Consider the following 15,892-nt stretch of genomic DNA (forward strand, 5'->3'; position numbering starts at 1 on the left):
GTATTAATATCCCTATGTGATGATCCAACACGGATTATAATGTCTGCCCTTATTCCATCTCTCTGCTACATCAGTGTCATGTTAACCATACCCATGTTCATAGGAGCAAGACAAAGGGGTTTCGATGAGAACCTTCATCATCCTCTCCTTGCATTTTTTGCCTGAAGAATCCACATCCACCTTTACTGTCTTCAACAGGTGATAAAACTCCTAGGGAGACAAATGATTGGCCATAACAATCAGTGAACAGAGGAGAGGGAGTCCCTCTGATCACAAAAACATCTAAAATATCTAACATTCAATTTAACAGTAGTTAGATATTAATTTTGGCATATTCAGTCAAGTAGGAACTAAAGTCTATAGTTACAAATAACAACACACATTATCTCAAATCACTTTACAAGGTAAGGTTGAGTGTTGCAGGAAGTTCTCAAGTAAAAATAGACAAATGTACCAGAGTAAAGTGCCAAATTAACTTTTCTATTGAGTAAAAGTAAGTACTTGCTTTACATTATACTTTAAGTAGTTGTATTAAAAGTAAAATCATATGCCCAAATGAGCCTAATCACTAATGCTGTGGTCACATACATCATTAACTGCTCTGTAACATGTGGGATCTATTGCACTTCTGTCAGTCCTGGGAGAGGGATCCCTCTCTTAGGTTTCTTCATTCGTTTTTTTCTCTGTGAAAAGCTTTTCTTTTGTAGTTTTTCCTTACTCTTGTTGAGGGTTAAGGGCAGAGGATGTCGTACATTGTTAAGCCCTATGAGAAGTTGTGATCTGTGAATATGGACTATACACATAACATTTGATTGATAGATGGAGTAATGTGTGAGAAAAAGAGAAACGTTTTGTTCAAAGACACAATTATGTCAATTGGAAGCCGCAACAATTAATGAAGAGCCAGTGTGAACGAAAACAAAGACGATGCTGGACTCCTTTACATTTTCTTGGCCCCTGACAAATCTGGTCAGTTACTACATATACAGCTAATTGTCATTATTCACGAGTGCTGACAGGAACTAGAAGGAGAAATCATATTACTCTCTTTTAGCTTCTGTCTTAGCTTCTCTGCGTTGGCTCCCTGTAAAATTCAGAATAGAATTCAAGATCCTGCTCTACACATACAAAACCCTTAACAATCAAGTCCCTTCATATATCAAAGAGCTCATAAAATCGTATTTTTCCAAATACATCACTTCCAAAATACAGGCTGTTTCCAAGAGCCAATAAGAGCAGAATGGGAGATGATGTACTGTATATTATGATTTGGCACTATACAAATATAACTGAATCATTCAACCACTGGCTGTCGATGCAGTGTCCAGACATTTTTAATGATGCACAATTCGATCACTCTTAGACATATGAAAGGTTACTCCACCAGTGAGGATATCCATTTGACTTTTACTCTCACTAATGCTTACTGTGTGTTTTCCAGTACATAAATTATCTTTAAATTGTAAAGAAAGCTACTAGGTAATAGAAATACTATCTTAGACTTTGTGCAATGAAGTATTAAATGTGGATTCTTACCTTGATGCCGGGTTTGGTTCCCTGCAGAATAACCAGTATATGTCGTCCCAGTAATATAATCACAGTCAGCTGTAGCTGCTGGCTCCAGCGCTCCAGGAGCCCGATGTAACGACATCTAGACCGGATGTGGTCCAACGACAGCACTGCAGTCCATCTCTCTTTCACATCCTCTTCACCTCTACTCTGCTCCTCTTTCACCTCCTCACACTGCTATTGTTACAACGCACATAAAGGGTACATCATTTATCATGAATACAAGGTCTGCTTTGTTTTGAAATTGTATTATTTTGTGAATGCTGATGACTTTTTTTTATCATTTTCTCCAAGTCAATGTTATTTTTTGGTACAATATTCCCTCAGTGTGAAAATGTTTTTCAACACATGTTGCCAGCTTAAGTCTCAAAGCTCAGCCAAAGACTCTACTTTCAGACAGCACCGCCCCTCACCTTAACACTTTGAGTGGAAAATCTGCTGTTGCGTAGTTAATATGTGAAAGGCAATTGAAGGAGAAGGTCCAGACCCAATTGTTCTCACGTTCTCTGAAGTCAATGTCTGAAAATGTAAGGGATCCAACCCAGTCTCCACTCTGAAACATATGGTGAAGTTGCCCAAACTAATTTCTCTGTGTGCATTTTCTCCAAATATTACGATATGGGCGTGTGAAAGGGATAGTTCACTCATTATCAACTCACCACTATGCATATGGAGGGGTGGGTGAAGTGTTCTAATCCACAAAAAACTTCTAGAGTTTCAGGTGTAAACGGCGTTGCAGCCAAATCCAAAACAGTTGAAGGAAATGAAATTAGAAACTCTTCAGATGTAAAAAAACAACTGGAAAAAAAAGTAAAATGCCACCATAATGCTCCTGTGGTTTCATCCATGTTACTGCAAGCCCTGACATTCATATTCGACTCGAAAAAAGGTTATTTACAGCACGTTTTTTTGCCTTAATGTCAATTTTTTTTTGTCACCTACTATTTCAGCTTTTAAGCTTCAATTGCTTATTAATTATTATTTATTTGTTTAATTTAATTTAACCTTTGTAGTATGCATTCAATGTTAAGAATTTTGTATCATCTGTTTGAAAAGGCATTATGGATAAGGTTTATTTCTAGTGATAGGTATTAATAACATTAATATATCCCCCTCCTATCTTTGTTTGTACAGTAACAGAGAGATTGTAAAAATAAAATAAAAATGTCCCTTGTGTAAAAACATTATGCAAATGCAAATCCCACTATAGAATTTAGATGTTTTACTTTGAAATTCTAAAATTAGAATCTGAATGTCCTGCTATTATCAGGGAGAGGCTCTGAGGTGGTGACTTGGTCTGTGGAAACAGGTAGCTATTCAATGATAGTCTTTTTCTTCATATTAAAGTTTGATTAGTCATTCACACAGTGGAAATGACAATCTCAATTTTCTCATTAAGAGTTTCATGGGAAGTCGTAATTTCATTTATTGTATTTACTGCTTATCATTACTTTGTGTAGTTCAATTCATTTCTGTATTTCCATAAATTAGATATTTACTATTTATTTCCTTTCTGCGTTCACAGACTGTACAAATGTGACGTCCCATTTACAGGAAGGTCACTTTTATTTTGAAATTACTCTTAACGACATGCTCGTAACGTAATTTTTAGAGAAAATGCGCACCGCTAAATGAGTGGAGATTGGTTTGACTGCAAGTTAGGCTGTTTACCTGTAACCACTCTACGAGCTCGTGAACCATTGGCTCTGCTGGTAAAGCTGCAGCTTGGTCCAGTAGCTTCTGTCGAATGTCGTGACACTGGGTCCTGGAGAGAACGGTGGAGGAGACAGAGATGTCGGGGGGACAGGAGGGGTAACGCGGGTGCAGATGGAACAACAGACTCGTGTCCCTGCCCGCTCCGAACACGGTGCTGTTTATTTTGACAAGGAGTCCATCCTGAGCTACGAGGAAAAAGGGTAGAGTTGTAGCAGTGAGACAGAGCGAACACACACAGTTGAGTTTGATGTCCCTTATTAGTGTTATTTTGATTCAGAGTCAAGTTTCAAATTTCAGGTTGTATAAATAATATGCAAGTTACTACAGGGTCAACAGTACAATGAAATGTGTTGGACAAGGAGAAGCTCAGCAGTACAAAATAATTAAATTAAAGCAAAAGCAGTGCTTACTTTAAAAAAGTCAAATTCAATACTAAACTACAACTACATAGATTCAGTGTAGTGTGATATTCGTTGCAAATGATGTAACAACCTGAACTCAGGGTTTCCCCCAGTGCTGTATAGGCCTGGCGGGCGCCAGGCCTTACTCCCCCCCCCCCGCCAGGCTAAGCGTCGCATGGCTTTTTATTTAAAAAAAAAAAAAAAAAATCCGTCACTCGCGCACATCAACAACACTTCACTTCCTCATTGAGCCCCGATCACAGACATGGCCCCGATCCCCAAGCAACCATCCTATTGGTCCAAACAGTCACATGTCCCACCCAGACGCCTTCACTGATCCTCAGACATCAGAACGCTCCTTCAACACAGTGTTTTACTGAACATAAGTCAAAACCGAACATAAAAATATACCTAGTCCGTTACACGATTAGGCTGCAGCTATATGGTTTTATTTATTTAAAAATAGGGTACTTCTTATTTCATACATTTTCCACAAATATGAGGAGGACTCAAATAGCCCTACAAAGTTCTGTGTTTAATTTATTTCAAAGTAGGCCGACACTTGCCTGTGTATTTTGTTTGTTTGTTATTTTGTTGCTTGTCTGTTTGAGTAGCTGGCTGAAAGCAAAGAAGTAGTACGCTTATCTTTTATTGGTAACCAAACTGTTACGGTTCATTGTTTCTGAAATAAGAGGCCTGACTGCTATGTTCACAGCAAACTTGAATTTTTTTTAATATTAAGTAGGGCTGCCACTAACGACTATTTTTCTATCGATTAATCTGACGACTATTTTATCGATTAATCTAAACGATTAATTTTCCTCCCAAAAAATCAAATTGACCATTTCAATTCAGTTAATTTTATTTTGATAACAACAAACTGTATGTCACCATATAATGCAGCACAAAACAAAATGTAAACAAAGGCTCAAATATTAAAGTGCAAAACTGTAGGTTTAAACTAGCAACTCCAACGTGATAAAAATAAATAAAAAAGAGGGCTTATAAGTTAAGTCAGCAGTGCAACTCAAAAAGATATCAAAGTATCTATTTAACCCCTTATCAAAATAAAAAAGTTAGGTGTGCATATTAAACAAAGTGCAACATGTTTAGAGTACACCCCCCCCCCCCCCCCCCCCCCCCCCCCCCCCCGCGGGTGCCTTCTAGCAGCCCTACCACCAGGCTTAGCAAGTTTTCTGGGGGAAACCCTGCTGAACTGTAACTGTTTTGTCAAAATAAAGTGCTACCAGGCAGGAAAAGGATGTGCAGAGGCAGTCAGTGTGACAAAGCCTGGTGTGTAACCTGTGCTCACGTACCAGAGTGCTCCAAGAGCTGGAACTCTCCTTCTCCGCAGTAAATGGACGACAAGACTGAGACCTCCTCTAAGGCAGCCTCACACATGATTCATGAGTCAACACCATCAACACCGTCTCTGTAACTTCACTCCCGTCCACTCTGTAGATCCGCCGGATGTTATTGTGCTGGACTTGTGCGCTTCTCCGTCGTCCGGGTAGTGCCGCATTTGACGATAATCTGTTCCGCAGCGCTGCAATATTGGTCCCTCCTCTGTCTGTGTTGTAAAATATAATAATTGGTCAACATAAGTATGCAATTGTCATTTTAAATCAAATTTTAAGCGAATCAAATGCAAAGCTTACCAAAAAAACACACTCAGGCAGTTTAGTTAATTCGACATAATGTTGAATAGTTAATTTCAAAGTGTATTGTTTTGTTTCTGGTTTTTAGATCTGGTAGTAGTTAGAAGATGGACCTTATTGAATCTGTATTGGATATAACTTATTTAAGGCCTCCCTGTTGTTAACCCTCAACAAGAGTTCGGAAATTTACAACAGTTAGAAGGTCTTAGTTGTAGGATGATTTCAGTTTAAGAAAGGACGATGAAATGGCTTTGAAATTGGTTGCGGTCAAAAAAGACCAGAAGACAGTAGGGGTCCCTCCTACACAGGAGTAAATGGTTTTGAATTTATATAGCGTTTTTCTAGTATTCACCACTCAAAGCGACCCCTCAGCCACAGCCCGAGTACACATCTTCTGGTCAGCTTGCCTTGAGCAATAAAGGTTGCCCCTCAATGGACATGGTATATGTCTTTGAGTCAGTGTTACACTACTTTATTATTAATACAACAGAAGATAATATACTATTCATTGGCGGGATAGGTTAAATGTATCTTTTTTCTCTTGTATATGAGACAGAGTTGCTGTCACCACCCACTTATACACTGTCCCATACAAAGGAAAAATAGAGGTCAACCCATCATTGTGGCTGACAATGGATGAGACCATTTACATGTCTCAGTCAGAGAGAATTTGGGGTACGTGTTGGTCACTGGTCTTGAATTGCTCTCTGTACATCTATGATTAGGTTGCTTCCACTGCTATGTCGTCAACTATTTGGTTAACTCACAGCAAACAGGAAACTAACACATGCAAACAAATATGGGGCATTATCATTTCTTAACAAGTGACCCACTCATTGGCAGCACCAGGAAGCTCTCTGTGTTGTATATTCCCTTCACATTACCATGTTCTTGTAACGATCCCATCCCGATTCTTTTGGCAGTTTTCAGTTTTCAGCAATGTGTTTTTATTTCATCTTGTGAGTAATTGATGTTTAATGTAGCCCATTGAAAAAAATAATTATCAGGTGGGGACAGAAAACTTTATTTGCATTGCAGCCATACGTCTATTTCATTACAATTATTGACTATTGATTGGCAAAGTGCAGTCAGTACTTTTACCTTGAAGGAAAATTGCCAAACAGGAAGTGATTCTATGAATGTTGTCACGACAGAGATTAGCATCTGCCAATGTCTGTTTCTCAGTTCAATATGGTGAAATAGAAATAATCAAATTATCTAAATGATCTGGCTGCGATTAGGACCTGCGGTTTGACCTCGTTATCAACCCCTACAGTAGTTTATCCAAGAACATAGAAGAGGACTTCTTTAACTCGGTTCACAGACTAAAGGCTCACTGTCCCGAACCCAGAGTGTTGGCGGCCTGCTTATTCAATTTCTAATAATATTAAAGATGTCATGTCTCCAAATTGCACCAAACTGAGCAGTGCATTTCCATGGGCCACTTACAATACAAATGAAGAGTGAAGTCCATTTTATTCTTCGGTGTGTGAAAATGTGAAAACTGGAACCAATAGGCAAAATCAACACACGTCAGGCCTGTATTGAATGACAAGAACTTCTGATTTTATTTAAACATACACCTATTTCAAGATCGACAGCTCCATGACTTCCACATACAGCTTCTTATGACTTACCACATATCCCATACCCTGAGTGGTATAATTCATTTAAAATATATTTACAAAAATACAGTCCATTTAAAAGGGTTTCTCATAAAGTTATCACCAGTTTAATCAAAATTATCACCAGCTATATCAAAAAGCACCATAGGATAGCAGATAAATGATGTCATACCCTTGTGAGATTGCACAACTTGGTATCAAAAATATTTGGCATAAGCTTATGTGTACTAAATAACAGCAACTTGGTCTGCTCTCATATAAAGCTAGTCTAACCCTCACACACTGCAGTACGTCTGATGCAAAAGCTTTCAATAATTAGCTTTACCAACAAATTAGTTATTCCACTGAAACTGTCCCTTGTGTAAAAATAGGCTGTGATGCTGGAGGAGTACTGACCTGCAATATTGTAATACAACTTTTACAATGAGCAACAATTAACCATCTCAGCTCAGGCCTCAATAATGAGACATCTGAAAATACTGCTCACATGTGACAAAAGAAGAAACTGCATCCATATGAGCATTTTCAAATTGTTTGCCAGTATCAACATTCACAGTGGGAGAGAAGTGGGGGGGGGGGGGGAACATTGACTCCTCATTTTGACAAATGAAGGAGAGGACTATTAGATGTCAGTCAACAAAGGAGTGTTATTGCACATCAGACATTTTAACAGATATACAACAGTTATTGTGGTTTCTCTGTTTTCTATCAGTAGGTTAAAGTTGAAGTTTGTTCTTTATCATATGGCTCTTGTTTTTTAATATTTTAATTGTGTGGCATCACTGACTTCTTTGTTTCTGTGGTAAGGCAACTGGATGAAGGTGGGATACACATCCTCTAACCCCTGTTCACAGCACTTTCTAGTTCATCAGTCAGATTACTCTGTTATACTGATGCATGCGTCTCACAACTGAACTATTTGTGTTAAGTGATCAACATTCACATGCAAATTGGAAATGGCCATAGAAAGACAAAGGTAACAGAGATTAGCGACTTAACACTTCACTTCATACCTACTGACTGAGTAGTTTTTTTGCAGAAAACATGACTCAACAGTTTTAGGTAGTCACCCTTGATAATTCAGATGTATTCACAATACAGTGACAGTCAGTCACCTGACCACAGACAATAGATAACAAAGGGACTCACAATCAACAACAGGAATAAAGTGAAAATGTCTGTCGGAAACAGAGCAACCTCATCACATCCTGCATCCACAGTTTTGGACATAGATAAGATAAATTAGACTGTTAAATGAAGCACATGACTTATCAGTAGAAATTACTTGTTTAAAGCTCCCTTCTTTTTTTAAATAAAGATTCAGGACAGTGTACATAAAAGCTTGAGGTGGAAAATCAAGAGACATATTTCAGTGACATCCCACAACTGAGCTTAAATTAGATGATCTCACTGTGCAGAAACACAAAATGCATTTTAAATTGTGTCACTACAGATGCTATTATTAGATTCTTATAGCAACTATAACAGTGTGCTTTGTTGGAAATTGCCTTTTTTCCCCCAGAAATTTGACTCATAATGAGAAGTCCAATGCCCAACTAATTAAATTGAATAATGGCCCTATTCCATTTATGAGACAAGGGGCCTTGATTTGTTAAAACTAAATGGTAAAAACCCATCACAGTTGTTGTTTTTTATGCTGTTACATTCCAAAATGTCTACTGCAACAATGAGGTGCTAAGAATCATTCATCAAGTTCAAGAAATACATGGAAGATCTTCAAACTCCTGGCCATAATATGAATTTAAGGAATAATTGCATTAGCCCCTGTTCCTATATCAAGGAAATGGAAACAATGATTATTATCAAGGATATTGTATAAAAAAAACTAACAAAAAACATTAGTGTGAACTTTAATCTAAGTAATTTAGCAAATCTTTTCTATTTTGAGGGGTTGTCCCAAGCCGTGGCTGTACTGTTTATCTGCCTGAGCTTGACAAGGCCTTACTCAAGTGAAAAGAAGCCTGTAATACATCATAAAAATTTCAGGCAATCATTAATATGAAGGGCCTACAGTACAATCAATTCAGTCTTGGTGGACTTTTGATTGGCTTGATTAAGAAGCAGTATATTTAGCCTTTTCAGGTCTTCAGTACTAATCCAAATTTTCCTCAGAACCAGAGACTCGCAGAAACTCAAGGTGGATTACACCCAAAACTGACCATAACGAATGGACCTGAGACTTTTTCTAGGTAGAGTCAGGTCTGATTAATGATATTTACTCTTATGTCCAATCTTAATAACACCATCATCTGCTGACAGCCACTGATGCAAAAGAGATGAGAACCTCCTACAAAGCTGCAGCTGCAGAAATGTAATTTCATGGAAGATACTGTGTAGTTGCTGGTGAAGATGATGGAGATGTCCCATTGAAATCTAGTTGTAAATGCACTTGTTGTGCTTGGAAACTTGAGAAGAGTGAAGCTTTTCCCACCTCTAGTTACAGCACTTGACCTCCTCTGCTGAATGAATCGGAGGTTAAGGAGTGGTTGTTATTCATGTTTAGAAAGTGTTTTTGTTAACACCCTGCATCCATTCAGAAGATTGGACTGCAGCCCAGGGGGGAAGATTTTGAGGTCTGATGGTCTCAGCGTGTCTTCCTGTAGTAAACAATGGTTGCCACCAGTACAACCGAGGCTACTAATGCTACTGTTCTCCACCGAGAAATGCCACGGATCACCCCCTCCTAGAGAAAATACAGAAAGCTGTATTAAATGCCCTGCATGCTACTAAGCAATTTATACAGTGGATCATAAAGCCTTACACCAACATTTTTAACAAATTAAGCACTTTACTGAGATGATGCATCACTCACCCAACCTCCCTGTTGTACTAGCCAGGAGTAAAGCTTCTCTCTGATGACCTCAAGAACCCAACTGATGACCATTCTGATGTTCTCTAAATGGTTGGTGGTCAGTGCCTTTGAAGAAAAAAAAAGGACAGGACAGCCCTCAAGTTAACCAAATTCATTTGTCAAGTTTAAACTTTTCTTTGCACAATGAATACGATATTAACATCATGGGTCAATGTGAATTGTAAATAACACAGGTGATTGCTGTTTGCTGTTTCGAGTCACAACACTCTGTAAACTGTGATGAAATGTTCCACTTCATGTGCCCCTGCCACAGCCTCCAGCACTGAGTTGACTTCAAGTAGCAGCTGTTCTGGCTGTCTCAGAGACTCCATTTACACCTTGCATAGTTGCATTACAATCTGCTTCATATCTAGATTGTATCTAGATATCCTTTAAACCCAATTACTTTTACACCCAGTACTTTATATATCCTGCTCCTGTGACATCCTCCTCTTGTCCCTTGAGAAGGTATGGTTCTATTAGTTTATGTCATTACTTGAAAAATACATCAGTCGAGGTACTGCAGGATTTGATTCCCAATGATACTTTGAGGTGAGGGAAATATACAACTGCTTAACAAATGTAGCGGTACTTGGCAGTGTCGGATACGCCGATACATAACGTCCCACAGATGCTCAATTGGATTTAGGTCAGGGGAACGTGAGGCCCAGTCAATGGCATCGATGCCTTCATCATCCAGGAACTGCCTTCACACTCTGGGCGCATACGGCCGAGCATTATCCTCCACCAGGAGGACCCTGGACCAGCGTAAGATGATTAAGTGTTCCCTTAATTTTTTGAGCAGTTTACTTTTGGTCTTGAGGCACAAGGTATAAATGGCTGAAAATAGTTCAACTTATGAAAATATGCAACGCAGATCCCCAATCCAACCCCACCGGGAATCCATCCGTAACTCTAATAAAGCAACTTAATGCGAAATGGAAACTGACATTAGTGCTTTAGAACAGTCTCATCCCTGCCAAGAAGAGTTTTCTGTTTCAGTACATTACCTTGTATATGAGTCTGTAGGCCAGATGGAAGAGAGCCACAACTCTACCCCAGTTGATTCCATCAGCAAAGATACTCCTGGCCACCTTCATGAAGATGTCCCGAGCACAGTTACCTTGAACCTGGTTGATCAATCTGACAGGAGGAGATAGAATGATTGAAATTATTTCATTCGATTCCACATCACTGTAAGATTAACTACGTCTTGCATCAGTGTTCATAAGTCCTGGTAAAACAATTTTATAGTATGTCGTATGGCACATGGTTTGCGGTATCTGTAGTTCAGTTTAAATGGTAAGATTAGGAGGGCTTGTATACTTTGTGTCATTGTGATATTGTAGTTTACCATAAAATGTATGGACACAATAGCTGCAGCATGAAATGTTTAAACTGGCCCATCCTTAGTAGTCCAAATGCAAATCAGCATGCGATTCCATCGACTGATGTTGTATGGGCTGATTGGTTGGTGGAAACTAGGACTGTGCGTTCCACACAACTACTTCCACACCTCACACAACAAACTCTCTTTCCCAATATTTCTACTGTTGTTTTCTTTCGGGAATTTCAAGTGTTTAACTGTAAATTGACAACGGACACACAACAGCTTACAGTTGAAGTTCAGCATTCCTGTTCATATCATCTGCAATCTTGAGAAGCTGTTCCACCACTTCTTTGATTTGTGGATCCTGTTGTTCATTGGGCTGCCCTCCCAGATCCTCAGAGCGGACTTGTCGACCAGGGTCCTGTGTGTTTATGCGCTCAATCACGTATCTGTGACACAGAAAAACAGTTTGACCTAGTGAAAATTACAGATATTTCTTTTGTGCACTGCGACAATATTGTAATCGTCAAAGATTAAGTTTACCTGCCGTTTAATGCTATTAAAATGTGGTCAGTGAGAGCTGTGTGTAACATCCACCCTGTTTAGTATGAAAACTCCAGGGTTGTGTTTTAGTCTTGACACGCAAGGTAAGTTGCATAAAAGCAATGTGCAAAAGTCAGAGATCACCTGACCTGACCGTGAAATGTACCTTCAGTCCTGCACTATTAGAATTTTCTACATAATAAGCCTGTTTGAAATCTAGTAGGAATCTGCAACAGGTCGACAAGCCCATCGCATCGCCTCTTTCAACAGTTCACCCAAAGCAACTGCTGACCACAGATCAAATTGGCCTAAAAAGTGTGTAGTGTGAACTAGGTCACCAGCAATGAATGCAAAGTATTACTATAAACTGCTTTCAGACATGCTCCAGATAATCCTCCGCAGAGGTGTATATTTGACGCAAATGTAAGAGTAAGAACCTCTGGACTTTCTGCGATACAAAAACACAGCATGGGATTCACCGCAAGTGGGTGGGGAGATTGATGCTAACATGGCACTGATGAAAAAATGAAAAGAAAAAAAGAAAAAGACAAAAAATATATCTAAAGGAGAAAAAGAGGAGCCATAAGGCTACTGGTTTTCCTTCTAAAGACATGAGATCCCAATGATAAAGACAGAAGGTTAACCAGTAACTGTTTGTGTTATTAGATTCAGCACATCATATTATTCAATACCAGTGATGTAGATGAAGATCAAATTTCAATTGCATGGTGTATAAATGTAGAAATAAATGGTTAATCCCAAACTACTCATATACTCATATATACTTTTTCAAGTACTGGCAAAGCACTTGTACTTTTGATTTTTTGTGCGAGCCTTCATATCAGAAGCTGGATAAATAAATTCTTCTTTAAAATGAAGATCACAGCCACAGAAGGCGAACAACTATCTACAAAGCAGAGTGTATGCTACCTATATAACATGTGGTGTTGTGTGTTATGGAAAATGTTATTATTATAAAAAATGTTACACCTTAAACATCTAAAAACTATTTTAAGACGTTATAAAATATATTAAGAATTTGTGGGGACCCTGGATTAGGAGAAACAAGACTTTAAAGGGATAGTTCATCCAATAATGAAAATGCAATCATTATCTACTCACCCCTATGCCGATGGAGGGGTGGTTTGAGTTCAAAAACACAGCCTAAATTTCTGCTACCGGAAATAGCAATACTAGCGTAAGTGAGAGGACACGTAGGCTAAAAACAAGGTGTAAATGATGCTGTTGCCATTGGAATATGAATGCTGGGGCGTACGGACACTTGGTTGGAACCGCAAGATCAGTATGGAGGCATTTCATGTTTTTTTCTTGTTGTTTATCTACTTTTGAAGAATTAAGTCTTTGTTCTTTACTTAAATTGGATTGGATTTGTCTGCAATACTGTTTACCCCTTAAGGCCGATATATACTTCTCCGTTTTTTATGACACGGACAGAAACGGACAGAGAAACGCCCTCTCCGAGCGCCTCGGAGAGCTTTTCATGCACCTCTGATTTTTCTAACCGTGTTTATTTCGGAGACCCAACGGACAGCCCTTGGCTGTGATTGGTCTGCGAACGACATCATTTCCGTATGACGTCATTTCCGTATTTCACATTTCCGGACCTCAAACTTCCTGCTTCCTTCCCTGTGTCACAGCAAACCCAAACACAACTATGATTCTACGATAAATGTGACGTGTGTGTTAAGCCAGCGGAGTTGTCCGGCTGACGGTGGCTCGGTAGAGCACTGACGGCATGTGTGCACGGTCACATACGGTTATAACGAGCTTTCATAACGGCGCTAGCGTGCTAGGCTAGCGGGCTAGCCACCATGTTAACTGCGGTGGTAAAGGTGCAAAAACCCGCCGTCACGACTTTTATTCCACTTCTATCATGACACTGTTTCTATAATACCGCCAGGTTAGAAGCAAACACTGGATAGAAGTTAGTGCCGTGAGTCCCTGCTGACTGTATGGAAGCTGGGGGGGAAGCTAGCTATCTCCGTGTAGCCTCAAGCAGATTCAAGCTGTGGAATCAGCAACACAGTTTGGAAACAAGACCGGAGAACCGCTACGCTAAGAAACGATAACATCAGCATTTTGACCCGCTGGGTGTCACTCAAAAGTGTTTTGTTGGCTAAACACTTCACCCACTCCTCCATTGGCATAGTGGTGAGTAGATAATGAGTGAATTTTCATTTTTTTATGGTTAACTCACTCTTTAACCTTCTATACTAAAACTTGAGGGTCAGCTATAGACCCATTATGGTACCAGATAAATATATTTTAATTTTTCACTAAAGTAAGTTTTAGTGTTGTTCTTATCATTAAAACGTTTTACTTTTACATTTTTACATCGCTTTAACTTTCTGTGAAACTAAGCTTGATTAACAACTAATTAATTAACATCATCAATTTCTGGTACTTTTTCCCCCTGTTAATCAGGTTTGTTTTTGAGGTTTTTCCTAACTCTTGTTGAGGATTAAGGACAGAGGATGTCGCACCTTGTAAAGCCCTATGAGACAAATTGTGATCTGTGAATATGTGCTATACAAATACAATTTGATTGATTGATTAAGCTATACAAAAACACAAACTTGAAAAGTCTGAAAAACCATGGGCTATGTTAGAGGGTATGTAGCAGTTTGTAGTAAACTAATTTAACCATGACAAATACTGGTATGGTCTTTTAAGAAGTTGTTATGGTGAGACTTACCCTCTGAGGACCACTGCCCCTTGCTCCAGGATGGGATCATCAATGACATCTGGATCAATTAGAAGACGGATTAAGTACACGTCAACAACACGTCAACATTTTTCCCAAAGATTGTTTTGTTGATTTTTTTAGGTAGATGACCAAGGATGTGGCCCCTAAATTGAGACACACCTCAAGCTCCAGGCAGACCATCAAACACATGCCTCAGTCAAGTGCTGGTACAATACTCGAAAATCTATACTCATTGGAAAGTTTGAAAGACGTTTTTCTAAATCATCAGAATAGCTTGTCATCAGTTGACATAGTGATATGTTGAATGCACTTATTGTAAGTCGCTTTGGATAAAAGTGTCAGCTAAATGATATGTAATGTAATGACATTTACCCAGTATTAAAGACAATCATAGGACAAGGGACATGATCCATTTTACACACGGACGTCGTACCTGCTCATTGTCTGTAGCGACACCGTCAGGGCTCAGGGTTACATGCAAATTAAGATTATGTCTAGCACAGATAATATGTGGGTGACAGGGGAGAGATGAGGTCAGGTTGAGCTACGATAAAACGGATGGTTGGTGTAAACCTCCAGATCAAAGAGGGGAAAGAGACTTTAACCCACCATAGTGAAACAGAGAGAGGTGGACGCTGTCTGAGCCTTAAATTGGTGCAAGTTAGTTAGAAAAGAGCTTATTCGACTGAGCGTGAAACAGACATGGCTTCACATACCTTCCCCACCCACGGCGCCTTGAGGCTCCTGGTCTACTTCTTTCCTCTCCTCTTCCCGGCTGTCAGCCATGGCTGCAAACCGTCCGTCAGCTCGGAGCTTTGTTCGAGGAACTACTTGTTTGGCGCCGACATTTAACGCTGGCACAGCTCGTTGGCGGAGTAAAGTTGCTGTTCGGAGTTGTCGCTTCCGTGAAAGTTTTTCACAGGAGAACAAGGAAGTGACATGATGTGCGCAGTGGCAAACAGTCACCGGCACGCCCCCCCCTGACCGGAATGAGTACTGCCTCTCATTCGAGCTGTAGCTGACTGCAGTGTGCAATTCGGGGCGGTGCTCATTGTGTCCTTCCTAACGAAGACTGGACCGTGTCGCCTGTCCTGCACAGACCACCTAGAATGGAAGTAGGTGGCCTGACATTAGGAATAATTTATATAATAGTCACATTAGACCCGTGCAGTAATACGTTTAAATATGGAGGGGATGGTAAGCGTAGAGAACATGTTGAATCTATACTTGTGATTTTTATTGATTTTATGCATATTTTTTACATTATTTGCATGTTTCGGTTACTCTATATTTACTTAACTATGTGTGTGTATTCTGCCAGATCCTAAACAGCTCTCTGAAAGTTATTTAAAAAGTACTGAGGCTGTTCTAAAATATGTAAATCATATAAATCATACATGCTACATACAGTCAAGGGAGTAGGTTTGATTTGGACATTGGTGGGGTCCGT

At 39.4% G+C, this 15,892-nt stretch overlaps 2 protein-coding genes across 2 annotated transcripts in view; both read right to left on the reverse strand.

Annotated features, from left to right (window-relative positions):
• rwdd3 (RWD domain containing 3) overlaps positions 1–5,146 on the reverse strand; it is a 10,322-nt gene extending 5,176 nt beyond the window's left edge. Inside the window, exons 1-4 of the mRNA XM_061068022.1 lie at positions 5,003–5,146; positions 3,241–3,470; positions 1,537–1,746; positions 92–210 (exon numbers count right to left, since the gene is read on the reverse strand). Of these exons, the coding sequence (XP_060924005.1) occupies positions 92–210; positions 1,537–1,746; positions 3,241–3,470; positions 5,003–5,087 (644 nt within the window). The 5' untranslated portion in view covers positions 5,088–5,146. The remainder of the gene's footprint in view (positions 1–91; positions 211–1,536; positions 1,747–3,240; positions 3,471–5,002) is intronic.
• Positions 5,147–6,888: 1,742 nt separating this feature from the next.
• zgc:153993 (uncharacterized protein LOC767645 homolog) lies at positions 6,889–15,358 on the reverse strand. The gene is made up of 6 exons (XM_061067917.1): positions 15,159–15,358; positions 14,431–14,479; positions 11,459–11,620; positions 10,852–10,984; positions 9,803–9,907; positions 6,889–9,673 (listed from the first exon to the last, which is right to left on the reverse strand). The coding sequence occupies exons 1-6, from the start codon at positions 15,226–15,228 to the stop codon at positions 9,575–9,577; spliced, it is 618 nt and encodes a 205-aa protein (XP_060923900.1). The 5' UTR covers positions 15,229–15,358; the 3' UTR covers positions 6,889–9,574.
• Between the last annotated feature and the right edge of the window lie 534 nt (positions 15,359–15,892).

This window comes from Limanda limanda, chromosome 3 (assembly GCF_963576545.1).
Source record: "Limanda limanda chromosome 3, fLimLim1.1, whole genome shotgun sequence".
NCBI lineage: Eukaryota > Metazoa > Chordata > Actinopteri > Pleuronectiformes > Pleuronectidae > Limanda > Limanda limanda.